Raw genomic sequence first — 26142 nt, forward strand, 5'->3', positions numbered from 1 at the left:
AAGAAAAAAGTCATAATTGTGAGATATAAGTCAGAACCGTGAGAAAAATTCTAAATTGCAAGGAAAAAGTCTGACTTGCGAGACGTCAACTCAAAATTGCAAGGAAAAAAGTCAGAATAGTGGGAAAAAAGTAAAAATTGCAAAATATAAACTCAAAATGGCAATAAAAAAGTCAGAATTGTGAGATATAAAATCAGAATTGTGAGAAAGTCATAATTGCATGATAAAAAGTCAATTGCGAGGAAAAAGTCAGAGTTGCGAGACGTCAACTCAAAATTGCAAGGAAAAAAGTCAGAATAGTGGGAAAAAAGTAAAAATTGCAAAATATGAACTCAAAATGGCGATAAAGTCATAATTGTGCGAGATTAAAATCTGAATTGTGAGAAAGTCATAATTACATGATAAAAAGTCAAAATTGCGAGGGAAAAGTCATAATTGTGAGACGTCAACTCGGAATTACAAGGGAAAAAGTCAGAATTGTAAGGAAAAAAGTCAGAATAGTGGGAAAAAAGTAAAAATTGCAAAATATTAAGTCAAAATGGCAATAAAAAAGTCATATTTGTGAGATATAAAATCTGAATTGTGAGAAAGTCATAATTACATGATATAAAGTCAAAATTGCGAGGGAAAAGTCATAATTGTGAGACGTCAACTCGGAATTACAAGGAAAAAAGTCAGAATTGTAAGGAAAAAAGTCAGAATAGTGGGAAAAAAGTAAAAATTGCTAAATATAAACTCAAAACGGCAATAAAAAAGTCATAATTGTGAGATATAAAATCTGAATTGTGAGAAAGTCATAATTGCATGATATAAAGTCAGAATTGCGAGAAAAAGGTCAGAATAGTGAGAAAAAAGTCAGAACTGCATGATATAAAGTCAAAATGGCAAGAAAAAAAGTCAGAATTGCGAGAAAAAGAGAATCGCATGATATAAAGTCAAAATGGCAAGGAAAGAAGTCTAAATTGTGAGATATTAAGTCAGAATTGCAAGGGAACATGTCGTAATTGCAAGATACTGTATAAAGTAAAACTTGCAATAAAATAGTCAGAATTACAAGACATCAATTAAGAGTTGCTAGGAAAAAAGTCAGCACTGCAAGATATAAAGTCAGAATTGAGAAATAGCTCAAGTCAAGTCACCTTTATATAGTGCTTTTAACAATACAGGTTGTGTCACAGCAGCTTTACAGTATTAAATAGGACAATAGTGTGTCAATAATGCAAAAAGACAACAGTCCTTGAGTAAACACTCAGTTTTCAATTAAAGGCAGTTCATGGCTGAATTCAGTGATGTCATCTTCCAGCTCAGTATACGATATCGCTGGAAATTAAGTGTCTACAACTAAGCAAGCCAGAGTCAACAGCGGCAAGGAACCAAAATTCTGTCGGTGGCAGAAATAAAAAAGAAAAGAAAAAACAAACCTTGGATAATCCAGGCTCCGTCAGGGGTGGCAGTTCTCCTCTGGCCCAGACTTATTAGAAATAACACTCAGTCAGTCTGCTGTAATTGTCATCATGCTAATCGGCACCGTTACGATGTTACGCTCAAATGCGCACACCTGTATCGATGGGTGCTCTGTTTTGTTGAGGAATAAAGCTTTGATTAGACTAAACATTTTCGGTTTGAGTGTGAAAGTGTGAAATCTTTAGGACCTGACGGCTATTGTGTAATTGATGAAATCGTGGCATCATGCTTGGATGGTTTTCACACCATTAACAAACAAGCAGACACAGTAGCGCTCGCTAAGTAAAGAGCCAGAGGTAATTTCAGGTTGTTAACCTTTGATTTTTACGTTGGATAAAAGACAGAGTTCGGGTTGTTGGTCTTTAAAGACTTTTAAAGCATTTTATAGCATCTAAGCTGAATGAATGTCAGACATTGCAAAATGGTATAAGTTGTTTTCCATACAGAAAGCTTTGTCTGCTCATGTCTGTTGTTGTTGTCGTTTCTAATCTAAGGGATGTGAGATACACAAGTGTCAGAGACTTTACTACTTTACACATCCATGCATGTGCATTCGAAATCAGTAACTCGTTTCATGTTTTTTAATTGGAAAATTATATGCACAGTCTATAGAAAAAGTGAGAAAAAACTGAATTGCGAGAAAAAACTTGCGAGGGGAAAAAAGTCAGAATTATGGGGAAAAAAGTTAATTCCAAGATATAAACTCAGAATTGCAAGAAAAAAATCAGAATTGTGAGGGGGAAAAGTCAGAATTCCAAGATATAACCTCAGAATTGCAAGATATAAACTCAGAATTGCGAGAAAAAAAAATTCAGAATTATGAGGAAAAAAGTTAATTCAGAGATATAAACTCAGAATTGCAAGGAAAAGGTCTGAATTACAAGATATACACTCAAAATTGCAAGATATAAACTCAGAATTGCAAGGAAAATGATATAATTCTAAGATATAAACTCTGAATTGCAAGGAAAATGATATAATTCTAAGATATAAACTCTGAATTGTGAGGAAAAAAGTCAGAATTCCAAGATATAAACTCAGAATTGCAAGGGAAAATGGTCAGAATTGCAAAATATAAACTTAGAATTGCAAGTAAAAAAAGAATTGTGAGGGGAAAAAGTCAGATTTCCAAGATATAAACTCAAAATTCCAAGACATAAATTCAGAATAACAAGGACAATTTGTCAGAATTGCAAATATTAGGGAAAAAGTCAGAATTCCAAGATATAAACTCAGGATTGCAGGTGGAAATTTTCAGAATTGCAAAATATAAACTCAAAATTGCAAGTAAAAAGTCAGAATTTTGAGGAAGTCAGAAATCCAAGATAGAAATTTCGATTTCCCAGATATAAACTCAGACTTGCAAAGAAAAAGTCTGAATTACCAGACATAAAAAAATCTGAATTGCAAGATGTGAAGTCAGAATTACTTGGAAAAAGTCTGAATTGCAAGATATGAACTCAAAATTGTGGAGTAAAAAAAAAATCCGAATTGCTAGATATAAATTCAAAATTTTGGGAAAAAGTCTGAATTGCGAGATATAATAAACTCAGAATTGTGAGTAAAATGTCAGAAATCCAAGATATAAACTTAGAATTACGAGGAAAGAGTCTGAATTACAATACATACATTGAAAATTGCAAGGAAAGAGTCTGAGTTGCGAGATATAAACTCAGAATTGTGAAGGGGGAAAAAGGTCAGTGTGAAATATTTTTTTTTAGTTCAGACTACAAAAAACAAAATGTATTTGAATCCAGTATGTCAAATCGAGTTCTCTTGTTTTCATCCAGAGTCATGCGGTACACCAGCTAATCGATAGTATAAATAAGTTGTGTGTGAGTATCTGTACATGCAGTTCGCTTGTGTTTCCTGTTGCTCTGGGTGAAGCGTTTAGTGTTTGTGATTGTCATGATGAATTAAGTGTGATGAGTTGCATTCTTACAGGCCCAAAGCTGCCGGCCACAAATCCCGGCAGCTGTCAGCTGATATTACGCAATTCCCACTACAGTCCTGTGTGTCCTCCTTCCCTCCAGACGAACCGCTGTAAACAGAGGGTCATATCTACCTTATCCGCGTGTGGGGCGTCCAGCTGGAAGCAGTGAGCGCTGATCTGTGTATGGTTAGAAAAATCAAGCACAAATGTACAACAATTAGAAGCTGATCTTTTGGAACGGCCCGCAGAGCCGAGTTTACTCGGCCTGTCATTAACACGCTTTTTCCCTGCGGAGGAATGACTGCATGCAACCTTATACAGATTAGCGTTAATGAAGTTTGTATGTTGTGAACATGATGATCTTTCGTTGCGGTGTAGCGGTCCTATTTAGACTAAATAGTTTTGGAATGATGGTGCTCGCAGCTGCGTGACTAAACTATAAAATTACTGAAAATTACGCCAGCTTTTCCAATGCATGAAGTATTTTTTTGTTTTGTTTTTTAATGCGCATTCTGTAGTTACATTATTAATGATGACAGTCACATAATCCACCTTCTTTATTGTCCCAGTTATTTGTTTTTGAGAGCAGTTTCCGTACTGATGAAGGATTATTTTAAGTTCTTTCTCAAGAGATTTGACTTCCTTTAGTTTTTTTTTAGAGGATTTGAAGTTTGTGTGGTGATTGACAGCTGCTGCTGGTGACCCCTGTGACCTTCACTGTGTTTCAGAGAGTGAGTGAATGGAGACTTCATCTAGCAAAAACACTGAGTAATTAATCCTGGAAATCCTTCACCTAATCCCCCAGTCAAAAATGACTGGCCTTTGTGAAAATGCTTGTACTTCTTTTATTATGCTCTATTATCACCAGATCTTTGATTTAATGTTTACATCCTTAGTTTTTACATTACCTTAGTTTTTGAATGAAAAAAAGCATAATTTGTGGTCCTTGTGGATACTTTCGGTTCACTTAATGTTCACTTAAATGCATTCACTCAAATCATTGAGGCCTATGATCAATGAGTTGCAAACAGAAATACAAAACCTCTGCTAAATGAAAGAAACTGCTGCATGTGCTCACTAGATTTTATTAAGTTTTTCTTTAGACTTTATAGGATTTGGGGTGAATGTGGACAGGCCCCTTTTCTATACGACCCCATTATAGCTTCCCAAATCAATTTCCCGGTCAATTTAAACAATTTTTATATATATATATATATATATATATATATATATATATATATATATATATATAATTATGGACCTAGAGAGTCCAGAGAATTGTACTACAGTGTTTTTTTTTTTTTTTTTTTTTACATCTTCTCAATCATTTAACAAACATTTCGGTTGACAGCAGTGGTTTTAGAGGCAAAGTTGTTTGAAATGAGGAGTTCTATCGTATGATAAATCGGAAAAATCATTTACCCCTTTGAAAAATGTGATACTGACCCCCAGTGGCCAATTTCCAATTTCTCACAGACCTTTGGGGCTGTGATTCAAACAGGCCCACCAAGTTTTGTTCCGATCGAATTTCGTTAACCTTGTCTAATAGGTGCCAATGGCAGCCATGTTTTTTTGAGATGTGCAAATGTCCTTATGGACACTTGTGGCACTTTGGACCAAGACGGTGCACAGTGATTTTCATGGTAATAGGACAAATGGTTGCGTAGGTATAACCATTTTAATGTTTTTTTTCCTCTTATAGCGCCACCAAGTGGACAGGCTCCATGATTTTTGTCTTGTGGCCTTAGATTGAGCTCTTATGTAGGTGTTCTGAGTTTGGTGAAGGTATCTCACTCTGTTCAGGAGTTATAGGCATTTTGCTAAAAGTGGCCCTGCCCCTTTCAAACGTTTTTGCGACGGTGAATCGAAAGTTCAACTTATGTTTTGATAATTATTGATATTCACTTTCCAGAGAATCTTTCTCCACTGGTTTAGTTTCGATCAGGCGAAAAACCTAGGACTGGTTTGCAGAAGTAGGTTTTTCCAAAAATCCAAATTACCCGAAAATGTCATACTTTTGATCGCTGTAGCGCCCCCCTCAGGCCGATTGGGGCGAGCCTTGGTGACGTTGTTGGTCGTATGAGTACTACCATCCCTCCAAGTTTCAAGTCTCTACGACTTACGGTTTGGTCTGCACGATCAGTTTTACTTGGAGATTGCTGATCCTTGGCCAGTCTAACAATTACAATAGGGTTTCAGCGCTATGTGTAGATAGAATAGATGTGTTTTTAGCCTTTCTTGAAGATGGCTAAGCACTCAGCTGCTTGGATTGAATTGCGCAGGTCATTCCACCAGGAGGGAAGAGTTAATGTACAAGTCTGTGAAAGTGATTTTGTGCCTCTTTGGGATGGCACTATAATGCGGCATTCACTTGCAGAACGCAAGCTTCTAAAGGGCGCATAGGTCTGAAGTAGTGAATTTAGGCAAAGGGGTGCAGAGCCAGTGGTAGATTTGTAGGCAAATATCAATGCCTTGAATTTTTTTAATCGAGCAGCTATTGGTAGTGAGTGCAGATTTATGAACAGAGGTGTGACGTGTTCTCTTCGGCTCGTTAAACACTAATCTTGCAGGCGGATTCTTGATTGGTTTTGGAGGTTTGATAGAACTGGCTGGAAGACCTACCAAGAGAGCATTGCAACAGTCCAGCCTGAAAGGAACAAGAGCTTGAACAAAGAGTTGTGTAGCATGTTCTGAAAGAAAATACCTGATTTTTCTCATGCTGAATGAAGCAAATCTGAAGGACCAGGCAGTTTTAGTAATGTGGTCTGAGAAATCCAGCTGCTCATCAATCACAACACAGCTTCTGGCTGTCTTTGATGGTGACATTTTGATGAAGTGATGAGTTTGTCAAAACCGCAAGCAGTTCTGTCTCGTTGAGTTGAAGGTGATGGTCCTTCGTCCAGCAAGAAATGTCTGTTAGACATGTTGAGATGCAAGCAACTATTATTGGATAATCAGGATGGAATGGGAGGCAGAGTTGAGTGTCATCAGCATAGCAGCGATATGAAAAGCCATGTTTCTGAATGACAGAACCTAGTGATGCCATGTAGACAGAGAAGAGAAGTGGTCCAAGAACCGAGCCCTGAGGCACCCCAATAGCTAGATGTTGCGACTTCAAGACACGCGCGACCTCAAGAGGTAAGACTCAAAAAAAACTAGAGTGCGTTTCCTAAGATGCCTTTTGCCAATAGGGTTGACTGTGTCAAAAGCAGCGGACAGATCCAGCAAGATATGTATTGAAGAGTTGGAAGCAGCTCTTAAAGCAAGGCAGTCTCGTTCTAATGTCCACTTCTGAAGCCAGATTGGTTGCTTTCCAGGAGATTTAATGTTCATGTATGACACATGTGAGCGTAAATAATATCAGGATGTTCATATTTGAGTGAAAAACCCGTCAAATATATGAAATGAACCGTGATTTGGGCTGAACATACGCGTGACTCTGTCCGTTGTCTGTTTTACTCATCACCTTTTGTTCTCTCTCGCTTTTTTTCATTTTCAATCAGTTTTCCTCTGACTGCTGACCATTGAGTCAGGTATATGTTGTGTTCTGGAATGGACGTTTGGCAGGGCTCAGAGCTTGTGTCCATTTATCCGCAGCAGGGGAGCTGTGTCCAGTCCTGAGCCGGCACCTTTATTGGATTGATTTATGATTATAGGACGGGGTTGCCAAGCCACGCTGCCCCTGCTTGGAAAGTTTGTTTATTTATTATGTTTTAGTGGTGATGTGAAAACCAGCGACAGCGTAATGAGCTGCTTCAGAGGTCAATCAGATGCTTTAGTGTGGAGCCACAGTGAGAAATGGCCTCGTAGTCTCGATATGGTGCGGTTTTGAGTGCTGGTTTCTTGACGTAACCACATGAGGAGGTCATTATATGTGGGTAAGATCACTCGTGGTGTCACGGTGAAGTAATTCAGTCTAAACATCCTTGATAAAAACACAGATAATTGTTAATAACAGTCAGTTTATATATATTGTTTTAAAGGGTAGTTTATATAATACTTTAATTTTGCCGCTATAAAGAGACATTCGTAGGAATGTTTTTGAAAAAAGTATTTTTTGCTGCAACATGGAACTTTTGCACTATTGACACTATTGTCGTATTTAATACTGTAAAGTTGTTTTGACACAACCCGTATTGTTAAAGGATTAGTTCACTTCCAGAACAAAAATTTACAGATAATTTACTCACCGCTTTGCGATCCATGTTCATGTTTTTCTTTTTTCAGTCGTAAAGAAATGATGTTTCTTGAGCAAAACATTTCAGGAATTATCTCCATATAGTGAACTTCAATGGTCCCCCCAAGTTTAAACTTTCAAAATGCAGCTTCAAATGGTGCTAAACAATCCTAGCCTAAGAAGAATGGTCTTATCTAACAAATGAATCGGTCATATTCGAAACAAATTGACAATTTATATACCTTTTAACCTCAAATGTGTAATCCAGGTCAATACAGTTAGGGTATGTCGTAAAACTCCCATCTCGTTTTCTTCTTCCACTTCAAAAGCGTCCTACATCTTTGTTTTACCTTTTTTTTTTTTTTTTTTTTTTTTGGTAAAGGGCATTTGATCTTCTTTGCAGGTTCACTTTGTAAACACTGGGTCTGTACTTCTGCAGCGATGTACTGTAGGACGGTTTTGAAGTTGAGGAAGAAAACTAGATGGTAGTTTTTCGGCATACCCTAGCTGTCTTGAACCCGGAAAAAACTGAGTTCACGCAGACATAGACAAGGCAAGCGTTTTTCAGGTTAGAAAGTACATAAATAGTGAGTTTGTTTAGAAAATGATGATCGTTTGGCTAGATAAGACCCTTTTTCCTCGGCTGGGATCATTTAGAGCCCTTTGAAGCTGCATTTAAACTGCATTTTGGAAGTTCAAACTCGCGTGCACCATAGAAGTCCATTATATGGAAAGAAATCCATAAATGTTTTCCTCAAGAAACATAATTTATCATCTGAAGAAAGAAAGACATGAAAATCCTGGATGAAAAGGGGGTGAGTAAATGATCTGTACATTTTTGTTCTGAAAGTGAACTGCTCCTTTAAAAGCACTGTATAAATAATGTGATTGATTTTGCTCACCAAGGCTGCATATATCCAATCAAAAATATAGTAAAATCAGTAAAATTATGAAAAAATATTCTCTTTTTAAATAACCTTTTTATATTTGAATATATTGTAAAATGTAATTTATTTCTGTGGTGCAAGCTGAATTTTCAGTATCGTTACTCCAGTCTTCAATGTCACATGATCTTCCAGGAACCATTCTAATATGCTCATTTTCTGCTTAAAAACACATTTCTGATTGTTATCGATGTTGAAAACATGTGCTGATGAATGTTTTTTACATAAAACAGTGCAGTCTGACATTTTCCTGATCATGCACTGGTTATCTGTTAATCAACATGTGTAGTTTATATAGACAGATACTTGAAACACATTGTTTCAGACGCTGGTTTTCCAGGCATGCTTCTCCTCAGCCACTGATCCACGTTTTTTAACCTTCTACATCAAAGTGTTTTATACCACATTGTGAAATCTGTGAAACCACTTAGCAACATTTTAAGAACTCTCAGAACACCTTAGCAATTAGCACATAATCCATGAATCCATAAAAGGAATGTTATGGATGCTTAACTCATAAATTAAACACTTATGTCATTGTGTGGACTATCTGAGAACCTCTACAATGTTTATTTGTCAGGGTTCAAAGTGAAAAGTAACTCTAACAAGAACAATATGGTTCCTCTCGATCCATTCGGTCTAAGAAATGTGTTTTGTGACTCATCTGATAAGATTTTGAGTGTTTACATGGAGATGTACAGCCTCAAAACAAACCACTACATCATATCCTCTGCGGTCCAAACATGTCTCCTCATCGCTCGCTCGCTCTCTCTGTCCTGAAGATGAAGGTGATTAATGCATATGAAGATGATAATGCGTTCTGAAAGGAGCTCATGCTTTAAAATCGTCCATAAAATTGTCTCACTTAAAGATAATTGAAAAGAGAATAACAAGATGTCCGTTCTCTCCGCTTTTGCTTAGATTGCAGTGGAGCGTTTGCCTGATTCACTGCAGGTCTTTCCCGACAGTCACAGTTTGCATTTCTGAAGCTATTGAACCCAGAAATTCTTCATTTGTACTCTTTCCTCTAAAGCTGTGTGTGATTGTATTGTTTTAAAATGTACTGTCCTTTCCAAAACAGGGTTTAAAATGAACAAATTGTATCTTTTTTGTGGTAGTGCCCACAAAAGAAAAAAACTTTGTATGTTATCCCTAAAAAGTGTGTATTAATACCTTAATGTACTAATATGTGCCCTTTATTGGTTGACGAGGTACAAAGGTATTACACCACTACATTTGTATTTATTTTTTAAATATTCACTCAGAAATTGCTAGTAAATTTCATAAATAATTACAAAGACACAGCAAGTAACGCACTGAATTAAATGTGAAAATTTTAAGTAGAAAGATATATGGAAGCCCATTTCCGCCAATGAAAAAAAAAAGGTTATTGCAACTAATCTCACAATTCTGACTTTATTTTCTCAGAATCGTAAGATATAAACTCACAATTGTGAGTTACAAAGTTACAATTGCAAGAAAAAAATTCAAAATTGCCTGATACAAACTCACAATTGTGGGAAAAAAGTCAGAATTGCAAGATACAAACTTGCAACTGCAAGAAAAAGTCAGAATTTCAAGATACAAACTCACAATCGGGAGAAAAAAAGTCAGTATTGTAAGATATAAACTCACAATTGCCGGAAAAACATCAGAATTGCGATATACAAACTCGCAATTGCGAGTATTCTTGCACTTGAGTTTATATTCCGCAATTCTGACTTTATAACTCAAAATTGTGCATTTATATCTTGCATTTCCGAGTTTATATTATGCAATTCTGAGAAAAAAGTTAGAATTGCAAGATACGAACTCGCAATTGCGAGAAAAAAAGTCAGAATTGTGAGATAAAAAGTCGCAATTACCTTTTTTATTTTTTATTCAGTGCCAGAAACGGGATACCAGATACTTTCTTGTTAAAGGTGCTTCACAAATTTTTATTTACAATTTAGAAAATTATTTTAGTTTTTTACATTGTACAAATGTGACAAGCTGATACACCCATAAAAATACTTAAAGTCCCTCTTAATTTTTTTCTGAAGTATTTTATTTATATATATATATATATATATATATATATATATATATATATATATATATATATATATATAAATAAATAAAATACTATTAATATATATATATTTAAAATGTTATATTTCCCTAAATTTAAAATTTGTGTTTTGTGGATCTGAAATCACATGTAAACAAATTAAATATTTATCCTTTTTTATTTTAAAATCTTTTTTTTTTTCATTATTTAATTTGACATTTTATAGTTTAATTAATTAATTAATTAGTTAGTTAGTTAGTTAGTTAGATTAGGAAACCCTGCCCTAAAGGTATACATTTTCCATTTCTATAAACAGACCAATATTTATCTGGTACAGTACAATGAGGATTATTATATATATAAAAAATAACAATAAATTATATATTATTATAATAATAATTTAAAAATTACAAAACTTTTTTTTGTCAGCTGAACCTCTTTGACATAAATATTAAATATTATTTAATGTAATATTTCAGAAAAATTCAAACACAATATTTCAGTAAAGAAATATATTTGTAATTTGATGAGAAATTTGCATATTCATGTGTCTGTGACATCTGTTAATGGTAATAATGCAGGTAAATAAAGTATGAATTTTATATTTCATTATAAATTTTAATTTTAAAATATATATTTTTTGTGTGTGTATGTATGTATGTATGTATATATATATATATATATATATATATATATATATTTTTTTTTTTTTTATTTTATTTTTTTTTTTATTTATTTATTTATTTTTTTTTTATTAATTTGACATTGTTAGAATTTTTTTAATAATTAATAAATGTAGTTTAGGAAACCCTGCCCTAAAGGTGTATATTTCGCATATTTGTAATCAGAGCTGTATTTATCTGGCACAGTATAATGAGGATTCTTATATACATTTAAAACATTTTTTAGTAAGTTAGTAGTGTTGCTATTTAGTTAGTGACGCTTGTTAGTGTGTATAAGCTCATTGCCTGGCAGCAGTTTTGTCCAATTCTTTTATATTACATTTCCTGTGCTAATGCTCATGGTTAAAGATGTTTCAGCGCATATAAATCATCAAAATTGCATTTTTTATGAGTGGTCTATGTATTTCAGTGTTGTTCAGTGAATTCAGAATTTTTGGTAATTATTAATAATTGTAGTTAACAGTTTGAGATTGAGTGTCATAAATAGTCATGAGTTATCATTGTGCTCAAAGTAAAGAGGAACAATCCAAGCCAGACTTGAAGGACATTATTTTTGTCCAAGACAGTAACTTGTGCAGACGTGTAGCTATAAAACACATCAGACAAAAGGCAGTTTCTCACAGCTGAGGAACATAACAAGAGCCTGTTGCATGTGCAAAGACCTGGTTTGTGTTGGACGATCGGCCTTGGAAGCAAATCACAACTTTGTGAACTTCGCTTCAGCACGTTTTCACAGTCTCTTTGGGCAAACGTCTCGGATTGTGTAATAAAAACAACACATGATGCAGAGCTGCGCTGTCCAAGGTGAATGTTGCAATAGAAGGAAGGAACGATGATGTGCTGTTCGATCTGTCAGGTTTTCACCATGTGCTTTGAGACACTGTTATGTAAGATGCCACGCTGCTGCCTTTTAAGGGCACAGGACAGCATTACCCTGATGCTGTTTAGTCTGACCATCTCATCAGTGAATCTTTCATCAGGTTTTTCCGGGAAAAGCAAAAGGTGACCTTAAACAAAACACACACACAGGCAGAAGACGAGCAGTAAACACTGATTGGATGTTTGTAATCACTTGTGCAACGTGTCTGTACCTTTCCACAAACTTCATCCAATGTTGTCAAAACAGAGTTTTTATATTTAGCTCGAGCATTCGAGTGAACCTCACAAAACCTGCTGATAACAACCTGAAATAAAAAGGAAATGGGAAATGATGTGTTGCAAGATTTTCAGGGCTTTGTGCTTGGAAAGAGACTGGCTCTGCTAATACAATGGCAGAGATGTTGATTGTCGTGTTGAGCGCTGATGTCATGGAGTGGATGGAGCCATAGAGTGACTCAGATTGTGTCAAGGCTGGTCATACAGCTGTGTGTGTGTGTGTGTGTGTGTGTGTGTGTGTGTGTGTGTGTGTGTGTGTGTGTGTGTGTGTGTGTGTGTGTGTGTGTGTGTGTGTGCGTGCGCGTGCGCGCGTGTGTGTGTGTGACTGAACTGGATGTGTGGAGATGTTGTGTTCACAACTGATCTGCTTGAAGTTTCTAATGTTTTATTGCTATATTTGGACTAGCTTAAAATATCTTTTAAAATAATCTGTCATTCTATCAATCGTTCTATCATTCTATCTATCTTCTTTCTGTCATTCTACGTATTGTTGTCTTTTGTTCTATCTATCGTTCTATCATTCTATCAACTTTCTGCCATTCTATTGTTTTATTGTTCTATCATTCTATGACCTCTGTGACCTCTATTGTTCTCTCATTCCATCGTTCTGTCGTTCTATCATTATATCTATCGGTCTCTATCACTCTATCTGTTGTTCTATCACTCTTCTATCGTTCTATCTATAAACTTTCTGTCAGTCTATCGTTCTATCTGTCATTCTATCTATTGTTCTATCATTCTGTCATCTTTCTGCAATTCTATCGTTCTATCATTCTGTCTGTCTTTGTCTATCATCCCGTATATCGTTCTATTCTTTCTATCTGTCCTTCTGTCATTTTGTCTCTATCGTTCTATCTATTGGTCTGTCATTCTATCGTTCTATCATTCTATCATTCTCTATTGTTCTATCTATTGGTCTATCATTCTATCTATCATCTTTGTCGTTCTATCATTCTATCATTCTTTCTTTTATTCTGTCATTCTATCTATCTATCTATCTATCTATCATCTTTCTGTCATTCTATCATTATATCTATCGGTCTCTATCATCTCTATCTGTTGTTCTATCGTTCTATCTATCATTCTGTCTATCGTTCTGTCTGTCGTTGTATCATTCCATCTGTCCTTCTATCTCTTGTTCTGTAATTCTATCATTCTATCTATCATTCTGTCTGTCATTCTGTCTATTGTTGTGTCATTCTATCGACTTTGTCAATCTATTGTTCTATCTATCATTCTATTGTTTTATCGTTCTATCATCTCTCATTCTATCGTTCTGTCTGTCGGTCTATTGTTTTATCAGTCTATCATTTTTCTGTTGTTTTAGCATTCTATCTATCGATTTATCTATTGTTCTGTCTTTCATTTTATCTATCATTCTATTTATCACCTTTCTGTCACTGTCGTTCTATTTATCATCTTTGTCGCTCTTTCTATCTATCGTTCTGTCGTTGTATTGTTCTTTGCCATTCTAGCTATCATTCTATCATCTTTTTGTCATTCTATCATTCTATTAAACATTCTGTCTGTCATTCTGTTGTTCTATCAATCTATTATCTTTCTGTCATTCTATTGTTCTGTCTATTGTTGTATCATTCTATCGTTCTATCCAGCATCTTTCTGTCATTCTGTTGTTCTATCTATTGTTTTTCCTATCATTCTGACACTTTGTCGATCTGTCTATCTATCTATCTATCTGTCTGTCTGTCTATCTATCTATCTATCTATCTGTCTGTCTGTCTATCTATCTATCTATCTATCTATCTATCTATCTATCTATCCATCTATCCATCTATCCATCTATCCATCTATCCATCTATCCATCTATCCATCTATCCATCTATCCATCTATCCATCTATCCATCTATCCATCTATCCATCTATCTGTCTTATTCATGGTAACACATCACCTCTGGTGATCACGGGGCTCAAATGAAGGCAGGGTTTAATAGTATATTTCATGCAGTGCCACTGCTATGGGCCATTTATTTAAATATGTGTTTTGTTTACAGCACAGAAACACGTGATTCAGTAGATGAACATCTCCATCTGTTTTGCTAAAGACAAGCAGCCTGGAGCAGTTTATCCAGAGCACCATAAATAAGCTGACGTATTAAACTAACCCTCCAGGTCATTTGCTCAAATAATGCTCTTGTAATCATTAGCAGGGCACCACCGTTTAACTACACGGTTATGAGCAGGATTTTTGCCTTGTTTTATATATTAGTCTGATTTATGATTTTATTAGATTGTGAGAACTTCCTTTCTCAGTTTAAGTCCAGCCATGTGGTTTTCATTGAAACATTTATTTAGTAAAGTGCCAGCCACTTTTTCCCCTACATGAATCAGTAGAGAAGACAAACATACATGTATATGTATGCATGTATACATTATTTTTAGAGTGAGGAAAAAAATTTTTTTTGATCCTCTGCTGATTTGTACGTTTGCCCACTGACAAAGGAATGATAAGTCTATAGTAGGTTTATTTGAACAGTGAGACACGGAATAACAACAAAAAAATCCAAAAAAAGGTATTTCAAAAAAGTTATAAATTGATTTGCATTTTAATGAGTGAAATAAGTATTTGATCCTCTTATCAATTAGCTAGACTTTTTGCTCCCAGGTACCTTTTATACAGGTAAAGAACTGAGATTAGGAGCACTCTCTTAAAGGGGGTGCTCGTAATCTCAGCTTGTTACCTGTATAAAACACACCTGTCCACAGAAGCAATCAAACAATCGGATTTCAAGTTCCATGGCCAAGACCAAAGAGCTTTCCAAGGATGTCAGGGACAAGATTGTAGACCTACACAAGGCTGGAATGAGCTACAGGACCATCGCCAAGCAGCTTGGTGAGAAGGTGACAACAGTTGGTGCGATTATTCGCTAATGGAAGAAACAAAAATAACTGTCAATCTCCCTCGATTTGGGGCTCCATGCAAGATCTCACCTCGTGGAGTTTGAATGATCATGAGAACGGTGAGGAATCAGCCCAGAAATACACAAGAGGATCTTGTCAATGATCTCAAGGCAGCTGGGACCATAGTCACCAAGAAAACAATTGTTAACACACTATGCCATGAAGGACTGAAATCCTGCAATGCCCGCAAGGTCCCCCTGAAGAAAGCACATACAGGACCGTCTGAAGGAGAACTAGGTGAAAGTGTTTTGGTCAGATGAGACCAAAATCAAGCTCTTTGGCATCAACTCAACTCGCCGTGTTTGGAGGAGGAGGAATGCTGCCTATGACCCCAAGAACACCGTCACCACCGTTAAACATGGAGGTGGAAACATTATGCTTTGGGGGTGTTTATCTGCTAAGGGGACAGGACAACTGCACCGCATCAAAGTGACGATGGATGGGCCATGTACTGTCAAATCTTGGGTGAGAACCTCCGTCCCTCAGCTAGGGCTTTGAAAATGGGTTGCAGATGGGTATTCCAGCATGACAATGACCTAAAACGCACGGCTAAGGCAACAAAGGAGTGGCTCAAGAAGAAGCACATTAAGGTCCTGGAGTGGCCTAGGCAGTCTCCAGACCTTAATCCCATAGAAAATCTGTGGAAGTAGCTGAAGGTTCGATTTGCCAAACATCAGCTTCGAAACCTTAATGACTTGTACTGTAGAGGATCTGCAAAGAGGAGTGGGACAAAATCCCTCCTGAGATGTGTGCAAACCTGTTGGCCAACTACAAGAAACATCTGACCTCTGTGATTGCCAACAAGTATTATGTAATGTTTGCGAAGGGGTCAAATAATTATTTCACTCATTAAAATGCAAATCAATTTATAACTTTTCTTAAATGCATTTTTTCTGGATTTCTCTGACTGTTAAAATAAACCTACCATTACAATTTTTGACTCAACATTTCTTTTCCAGTGGGCAAACGTACAAAATCAGCAGGGGATCAAATAATTTTTTCCTCACTGTATGTTCAATGTTCAATGTTCACTTTATTTATAGAGCACATAATACAACAAAAGTTGACCACAGTGCTGTACAAGAAACCATCCAAAACAATAAAATCACTTCAACCAATTTCACCACTGACACTACATTCATGTATGCTCAAAAGCCACTGTAAAAAAATATGATTTTAAATGTCGCTTAAACTCTCTAAGAGTGGTGCATTGCCGGATATACTGTAGTTATTTATTTATTTTAAAGAACTTTTCATCTGATTTTTCATCTGATTTCAACTTTTATTTTAGTTTTTATTAGTGGAGGGCCATTATCGGCGTTAACGTGAGACTCTTATCGGGCGATAAAAAAAATATCGCCGTTAATCTATTCTCAAAGTTGGGTTTGGAGCTGGGTCTAAACTACGTAAGATATAATGACTTTCACTTTGATATTTTAGCGCGGATGACATATACCTAGTCGAATTGCACTGTAGGGGGCGAGAACGAGTCTTCAATTTCTGTGAAATGACCACATCAAACGAGACGTGCAAACATGGATGCAGTTATGAAGCTGCTTCAGGGCAGGTGCGTTGCTAGACCCTTTTTACTGGGGCACGTGCCCCAGTGAAAATCTGCTGTGCCCCAGTAAAATCTCAAGTTTGAGTTATAATTTACTTTGATAATCCCAAAATAAAGACATTAAACTATATGCAACAACTGAATTGATGCTTCTAAAAGCAACGCAGTTTAATGAACTATGCACGCAGAAATCCATGCCCGTGCGCGTCTGTGTATTTAACGGCAACGCGCACGTCGTGCAGCCTTTTGCGCAGAAGTACTTGGTTACACAAGTTTGTATAGGTAATTATGTTGTAAATGCAATTGTCAAGCAGTTTGTGATGCATTTTGGAAACAGGAGATGAGCACCTGATCTAATGCGCCACCTGGCCCGTCTCGGAGACTTACTTTTAGTCATTATTTGGGTAGCACACATATTCTGAAAATGCCTTCAGCCAAATTCAAATTAGCCATTTTAATCTAGATTAATCTAGATTAAAAAAATGTATCTATGCTCACCCCTAGTTTTTATTCATGTGTTTTATTATAAAGAGCCAAGCAACTGAACAAAGCTGTGCATGTTGGCTCAATAGACACCACTGCGGTGCGGGGGTCCCGACCCTGTGCTTGTGTGCATTAGTCAAACCCATCTAATGGTTCGCAGGAGACCATGCCATCTCCTCCACAGCGATGCCACATGCTTTCTGATGCCTCAAACATCTGCTCTCACTCTCCAAAGACCTCAGCTATTTGGGTGGAAACCGATTTTTCATTCTTTCCACAGCTAGACTGCTGTAGTCACTTTAGCGCTTATTATTGAGGTTCACCAAACACATCTGAAGGCCTTTCACTCTCAGTAGTTTGTCTCAGTTTGTCTTCTCTAATTCAGATTATGGATTAGGGGTGTAACGGTACATGTATTCATCCTGATCCGTCACACTCGTCCTGATCCGAATTCGCTCAGTCATCAATCCAAAGCGGGGCGTGGGAATGCAACACTAACTATCACAAGAGGAAAGAGCAGAAGAAGAGGCGATCTGCACACCAACTTAAAACAAGAACAGCGAGCACAGAAGGCACGCAAGACCTCGAAGAACTGCCTGCTTGTTTTAAATCAGCAATGTCGGAATGTTTTGCATTTTAGAGATGCACCGTTTGACCGGCTATATATTAGAACCGGTTTTTAGTTTTATTTTGGCCGATCTCTAATTGCACACAAACTGCAGTGCAGTCATTTCCCGAAATTTAATTTGTGTGGAATTTTTAGGAAGTCTGTAAAGAGGAGAAAATACTGTAGCAGGCAGATCAAGCTCACTGTTCTTGATGCTTAAAATATAAAAAGACAAATATGTAGGGGTTTATATGAATATCTCTGAGAGGAACTGACGTCTTCAGAAATGTTTTGATGGCTTTTTCTTTTCCTCTTACCTCCATATAATGCATAATAACATTTGTATTTATGAGTGCACTGCTTTGTTTACCGCGTTAACCAATGAAACTCTACATTGCTTCTGTTCCATAAGCGCCATCTGCTGTCAGAGAATGAATTTGCATTTTTATTCAGTCCGTCTGCAGTTTTTGTTGTGTGCATGTGTTTTTTTTGTGGCAAAATTTCATAAATCTCAAATCAGGCCATTCTGTTTTCGCTTTAAAGCTTGAAATTTTACAATCTAATATGCAATCAAAAACAACTGCTCATGCTATATGCCTGCTCAAAACAAGTGAGAAAATACATTTCCTGTCGTACCAAACTCATTTTGAACCCTGGCCCCTGAATACGAGGATCGTACTGAACCATGACTTCTGTGTACCATTACACCACTATTATAGACCATATTTGGTTGCATGTCTAGTTCATAATAGAAGTTAAATTAGTTATTTACTCAAAAATTCACATTTTGTCAAAAATATCATGCTTTTGTAAATCATATTTTAGTCTTAGAAGGATAAAAAGACATAAAAGAGATAAAAAGAGATAAAACTTATGAGAAATAATTGAGATACTACATCCTAATTGTGAGTTAAACAGTCAAAATGATGAAATAATAAATTGAAATTGAAAGATTAAAAAGTCATAAAATTGAATGAGAACTTATAATTATGATATAAAATATTGAAATTAAGATACTGTCATAATTATAAAACAATAAATTGAATTTAATTATTAAATAAGAGATGAAAAGCCATCTTTGAGATAACAAGTCATAATTGTGAGATAAAAAGTTGTTAGATCAAATCATGATCATGAAACAAATTAAGAGTCATAATCGTGACATAAATTGAAAATTTGAAATAAAAACTCATAATGTAATTATGAGATAAAAAAGTCCAAATTATGAGATACTCAGTCATAATTATGAAATCATAAATCAAAATTAATAAATATGAGATGAAAAGCCACTAATGAGATAAAAAGTCATAATTGTGAAATAAAACGTTTAAATGATTAGATTCCAAGTCATAATCATGACATAAACCGAAATTAGGAGATTAAGTAAAAATTGTGACATAGGAAGTTAAAAATATAAGATGAAAAGTCATAATTATGAGATACTAAGTCATAATTATGAAATAATAAATCAAAAAAGAAAGAATATGAGATGAAAAGCCATTAATGAGATAAAAAGTCATAATTATTAATTAAAAACTTGAAATTATTAGATTCCAAGTCATAATCATGACATAAATCGAAATTAGGAGATTAAGTAATAATTGTGAAATAGGAAGTTGAAAATATGAGATGAAAAGTCATAATTAGATGTCATAAATAGTAGGTAAAAGATTATAGAATTGATAAAGCCACAGTTATGAAATAACATTGAAATTAAGAGATTAAAAAATTGTAATTGTGACAAAACATTACATTACGAGATGAAAAGTCATGAAGTCATAACTAAGAGTTAAACAGTCAAAATTACAAAGTAATAACAAAATTAGTCATTTTTTTTTTAATTATGAGTCATAATTATGACATAATTTCAATAATTTTTACGATTTCCCATGCAAGAAGATGGTGGATGATTCATACTTTCAGACTGCTTTTTCTCTACTTTTTTTTGGAGCTTGGCGTTTTCCAGCTCAGTCTTTGTCTGATTTTGTGTTCCACGTTAGAAAGAAAGTCATACATTTTTGATTTGGACTGTTTCAATGTTGAGTGCATACTGTAGTGTGTCAGTAGTGTACTGTAGTAGTAGGCCATCATCACAAACACGCCCTAATATTACAAATCCACAAGGGACATGTTATTTAGAACCCGAGCATGACTGCCTCTGATCTTCACATGAGCGCTTCTTGTCTCATCAAATACTTTTGCTCTTTGACCAACTCGCAGGAATCAAAACGAGGATTAGAAAAGATCTAATTGTGAATGCCGTGCAGATGTGTAATTTCTACCTTGTGTCTAAATCAAAATGCATTCTGGGGTAAATTAAGGCCAATAGTGTCCACTTGTCCCTGAAGTGCATGTCTGGTTCTTGTTAGTCAGGACATATCACGTGTATCACAGCCTGACTGAGGTAATACACTGCTTTATCTCAATCTCTTTATTAGACTTACAATAATTCATCAAGTTAACAGAGCTTTTCTGCTGTATTACCAGATGTAGTAAGACTGTACTGATATACAGTGTTGTGTTTCTGTGTTAGTTTTGTGTCCCCTGTATTGCTGTCTGCACATTTATTTATTTGTTTATTAGCCATTACATAACCCAGATAATGTATAGTCAGCTGGGCAAAATGACAAAAGTAAATGTTTTTATGCTGATACATTTTCCTGGGTCATTATACTATACTATTGGGTCATTCCATTTCAAATCAACCAAATTTTAAAAAAACTTCCCTGGCTCAATTTTTTTTCTGAGGAAAGATAGAGTCAAGTTACAGGGGGGTAAAAAATTATTTCAGAAAGATGGCAGCATCATTATCTAATTTTTATCGGCAGTTCTATTAGTAAATACAGTTGACTTTAGCAATCTCTGTTGCATTGTGTGCCAATGGTGACCATTCAAAAATGGAAAAACAGCACTTTTCTAGTTTTTCTCCAAAGTTTGCATACCTGTAACTCAAGAAGTATTAAAGATATTTTAATGCCATTTTAGATATTGAGTCTTAACAATCTTTCCTTTTAACATCTTTATTTTTAACACCCTATGAGATTCGGTTCCAGAGATATTGGAATTTCAATATGGCTTCAGGAATAAATTGTTAAAATGTACACATTTTCCGTGCTCAAAAACCGATTGTGGGTCAGTTTGCAAAAATATAACACTTTTATTTTGAAAGAGGAATGTCTGAAAAACAAATAATGTTGAAACTAGATATTTATCTTATTTCTTTGTCAAAACAACTGCATTGAACATACCAGTCTGAGTGCCACAAATATTCTTTTTCCAAAGTTTGCGTGCTTATAACTCAAGACGTATTAAAGATATCACAATATGATTTTAGATTCAAGTTATTCATAAACCTTTTCGTTTAGAATCTTAATTTTCAAAGCCCAATATCATTCAGTCCCAGAGATATAGGGATCTCAAAGAGGCTCCATGTTCAGATTGCAGAATATTAGCCATTTTGAGTGATCGAAAACCAAATGTTGGTCACTTTGTGCACAGCTGATACTTATTTTATTTAAAGAACAATGTCTGAAGAATTCATCTACCAAAACAATTGCATAGAACATACCTGTCTCATATATTTTATTTTCCAAAAGTTGTGTGCCTGTGACTCAAGTAGTATTAAAGTTCTGGTTCTTAAGAAACTTTTCTTTTGGAATCTTATTTTTTTTTAAGGCCCTATATGGTTTAATCCCAGAGATATTGAGATCTTAGTGCAGCTCCATATTTAGTATCTTAACAAATCTTGAGTTATTGATGTGAATACAATGTGTTGCGAAAGCAACCACACTTCCTTATGAGGCATGGGTTTTTTTTTAACTCCTTGATAGCTTTAACTTGACCATTTCAGTGCACTTTTAGCACTTAGCAGACGGGTATGTTCTATGCCATTGTTTTGATAGAGGGAAACCAGATAAAATTCTAATTTCAACATTATTTCTTCTTCAGACATTGTTCTTTAAATAAACTAAGTATCAGCTGTACACAAAGTGACCAGTTTTGGGGGTAACGCATTACAAGTAACACAAGTTACGTAATAATATTACCTTTTCAAAGTAACTAGTAAAGTAACGCATTACTTTTTAATTGAAAAGTTATTTTTTCTCCCATTTATTGATTAAAATTGTGAGTAAGATGTTAATTTAGTTCTAGAATAAATGTGAACATGCATTAATTCATCTCACTCACTAAAAAACAGATATTACTCAAAATGAATAAAAAGTTAAATTCAACGCAAACCTGCAATAATTAAATATGTTGAATAATACAAATATCCTTTATGCATTTAATCCCATTTTATTAACTGATGTCTTTGCTGCCGACCTTCAATGATCCAATTCATCTATAATAAGAAGAAAAAATTACTCGAGATAATCTAACATTTTTGTTTTTCTTTTTTTTTTTATTGCTGAAGAGTTGACCGTTTTTCTTCTGCGGTCTAAAATAGACTAAAATAGACTTTTTATATTAAAAACAAACAAGCTTTTAAAAAGTAATGCAAAAGTATCGTAACACATTACTTTCCATAAAAAGTAACTAAGTAACGTAATTAGTTACTTTTTTAGGGAGTAGCTCATGTAATGCATTACTTTTAAAAGTAACTCTTAGTTTCCGACCACTCAAAATGGTTGGCTCAAAATAACATTTAATACTTTGCCTTTCATCACTATACAATGTCTATCTTTCTTCAGAATAAATATTAGAAAAAAAATTAAGCCTCTGGTTGAGTTGACACAGAATGACCCTATTACAGTCGTGGCCAAAAGTTTTGAGAATTACATAAATATTGGAAATTGGAAAAGTTGCTGCTTAAGTTTTTATAATAGCAATTTGCATATACTCCAGAATGTTATGAAGAGTGATCAGGTGAATTGCATAGTCCTTCTTTGCCATGGAAATTAACTTAATCCCGAAAAAAAAAAACTTTCCATTGCATTGTTAAGAAGGCTTCAGGGTATCCAAGAAAGTCCAGCAAGCGTCAGGATGGTCTCCTAAAGAGGATTGAGCTGCGGGATCGGAGTGCCACCAGTGCAGAGCTTGCTCAGGAATGGCAGCAGGCAGGTGTGAGCGCATCTGAACACACAGTGAGGCCAAGACTTTTGGAAGATGGCCTGGTGTCAAGAAGGGCAGCAAAGAAGCCACTTCTCTCCAAAAAAAAACATCAGGGACAGATTGATCTTCTGCAAAAAGTATGGCGAATGGACTGCTGAGGACTGGGGCAAAGTCATATTCTCCGATGAAGCCTCTTTCCGATTGTTTGGGGCATCTGGAAAAAGGCTTGTCCGGAGAAGAAAAGGTGAGCGCTACCATCAGTCCTGTGTCATGCCAACAGTAAAGCATCCTGAGACCATTCATGTGTGGGGTTGCTTCTCATCCAAGGGAGTGGGCTCACTCACAATTTTGCCCAAAAACACAGCCATGAATAAAGAATGGTACCAAAACACCCTCCAACAGCAACTTCTTCCAACAATCCAACAACAGTTTGGTGAAGAACAATGCATTTTCCAGCACGATGGAGCACCGTGCCATAAGGCAAAAGTGATAACTAAGTGGCTCTGGGACCAAAACGTTGACATTTTAGGTCCATGGCCTGGAAACTCCCCAGATCTTAAAACTTGTGGTCAATCCTCAAGAGGCGGGTGGACAAACAAAAACCCACTAATTCTGACAAACTCCAAGAAGTGATTATGAAAGAATGGGTTGCTATCAGTCAGGATTCGGCCCAGAAGTTGATTGAGAGCATGCCCAGTCCAATTGCAGAGGTCCTGAAAAAGAAGGGCCAACACTGCAAATACTGACTCTTTGCATAAATGTCATGTAATTGTCGATAAAAGCTTTTGAAAACGTATGAAGTGCTTGTGATTATATTTCAGTACATCACAGAAACAACTGAAACAAAGATCTAAAAGCAGTTTAGCAGCAAACTTTGTGAAAACTAATATTTGTGTCATTCTCACAACTTTTGGCCACGACTGTACAATCACTTCAGCCTAAATGTCGATATCAGTGAATCCATAAATAACATTAGTATTTACAGTCCGTGTCTTTTCTTTTTCTCGAACACAGGGATCTACCTGCTGGACATGATTTACATCGACTCAGCCTATCCTGCATCTGACAGCATCATTGAGACTGAGCAGAGAACCAATCAGATGAACAACATCCTGCGGGTGATCTCTGACCTCCAGATGTCCTGCACATACGGTCAGTTCATTAGCTCTCAGTCAGCTTTGCAGGATATTTAGTCATGAATTCTGTAGGGAGATTTCAGTTACAAGTGTATATATACATGCACACGTCTGACCCTCGACATCCTCCTCACAGATCACCTCGTGACCCTCCCGCATGTGCAGAAGTACTTGATGTCTGTTCGCTACATCGAGGAGCTTCAGAAGTTCGTGGAAGATGACAATTTCAAGTAAGTAGGTCTCAAAGGTAAAAAGCAAAGGGACTGTATTTGCAGCATAGCTCCTGCTGTGATGACTTTAGCAGGACGCATGGCACCGGGAGCAGCCCAAAGCGAGGGCGACCCGTCGGCCAGATGATTTAAGGTTTGGTGAACAGGAAATAGCAGATGATTGCGTTTGTGTTTTTCTGGTTGCAGTATGACGGCCAATATCCCTAGGGATTTGACACTGGGAATTCACGGGTCGCTGCTTTTATAGGCAAACAACAGCGTGATTAGATTTTTGGGTGGTCGGCACAGTAAGCAGCAAAGTCATCACATAAATGTGGTGAAACTATAACCGCCTTTAGACGTTTTGATTGTGCCATTAAATAGTGTTTTACACAAATGTAATGTGTTTTTATTAAAATCACTGGGTGTTCTGTGAGTTTGAGCAACATTGCTTAAGCTCAGCAGGGTTTAGGCCGACTGAGTCCAAACACATGGTGAAACCAACAGTGAGATAATGAATAAATCCTTGTATGCTGTTGTTCCAAACAGTATAATTTTCTCCTTAAGTGGTGAAACATAAAGCGTGTATTATTTGCACGACAACATCCAGCAAGCCTGTGCCAGTATTGTTGTTTAAATTTGTGCTGAACGTCATGTTTGTCTACTTTTATCCTCCTAATATTTATTTATTTATTTACTTACTTACTTAAATGTAAAACAGCATCCAGCAATTCTTTGCAAGTACTTTTGTTTAAATTGCAGTAATTGCATTACTTTTTAGCAACATTATATGTTGTTTTTAATTTTGGTATTGGTTATGAACATATATTTGACAGAACCTCAGCAGTTTGATTAGTTAGAGTCACAATTCTGAATTTATATCTCACCATTTGGACTTTTTTACAGTTCTGAGGAATTGCAAGCTATAAAGGTAGAATTCTGAAAAAAAGTCAGAATTACGAGATGCAAACTTTTTGAATTATGAGATGTGAACGTAGAATTCAGAGAAAAAAGTTATAATTATGAGATTTCAACTTAGAATTCTGGGGGGAAAAAAACTTCAGAATTGTGAGATTTAAACTTATAATTCTGAAAAAAGTTATAATTATGATATTTAATTTTAGAATTCTGGAAAAAAAAACATCAGAATTGTGAGATTTAAACTTAATTCTGAGAAAAAGCGTATAATTGAGATTTTAGCTTAGAATTCTGAGAAAAAAAAGTACAATTTACGAGATGCAAACTTAGAATTCTGAAAAAGTCATAACTGCAAGATTTTAACTTAGAATCCTGAGAAAAAACATTATGATTGAGAGAAACAGAATAAACAGAATTCTGGAAAAAAGTCAGAATTGTGAGATTTTAACTTAGAATCCTGAGAAAAAACATTATGATTGAGAGAAACAGAATAAACAGAATTCTGGAAAAAAGTCAGAATTGTGAGATTTGAACTTAGAATTCTAAGAAAGTTATAATTCAGATTTAAATTTAGAATTCTGAGAAATGTCAGAATTGCGAGATTTAAACTTAGAATTCTGAGAGAAGTTATAATTATGAGATTTAAACTTAGAATTGGGGAAAAACATCAGAATTGCGAGATTTAAACTTAGAATTCTGAGGAAAAAAGTTATAATTGAGATTTTAGAATTATGAAAATTTTCTTAAAGATTTACAAGATGCAAACTTAATTCTGAAAAAAGTCATAACTGCAAGATTTATAGTTATAATTTATAGGTATAATTAAAAAGTGATGATTATGAGATTTAAAC

The 26142-nt window shown here is 35.4% G+C and overlaps 2 protein-coding genes across 2 annotated transcripts in view; one reads left to right on the plus strand and one right to left on the minus strand.

The window, feature by feature from the left end:
• LOC141335365 (target of rapamycin complex 2 subunit MAPKAP1-like) overlaps positions 1 to 26142 on the minus strand; it is a 575213-nt gene that overhangs the window by 355673 nt on the left and 193398 nt on the right.
• LOC141335362 (ras-specific guanine nucleotide-releasing factor RalGPS1) overlaps positions 1 to 26142 on the plus strand; it is a 178172-nt gene that overhangs the window by 116629 nt on the left and 35401 nt on the right. The window contains exons 9-10 of the mRNA XM_073840798.1: positions 24043 to 24180; positions 24301 to 24394. Coding sequence (XP_073696899.1) covers positions 24043 to 24180; positions 24301 to 24394 — 232 coding nt within the window. The remainder of the gene's footprint in view (positions 1 to 24042; positions 24181 to 24300; positions 24395 to 26142) is intronic.

Source organism: Garra rufa, chromosome 5 (assembly GCF_049309525.1).
Source record: "Garra rufa chromosome 5, GarRuf1.0, whole genome shotgun sequence".
Taxonomy (NCBI): Eukaryota; Metazoa; Chordata; class Actinopteri; order Cypriniformes; family Cyprinidae; genus Garra; species Garra rufa.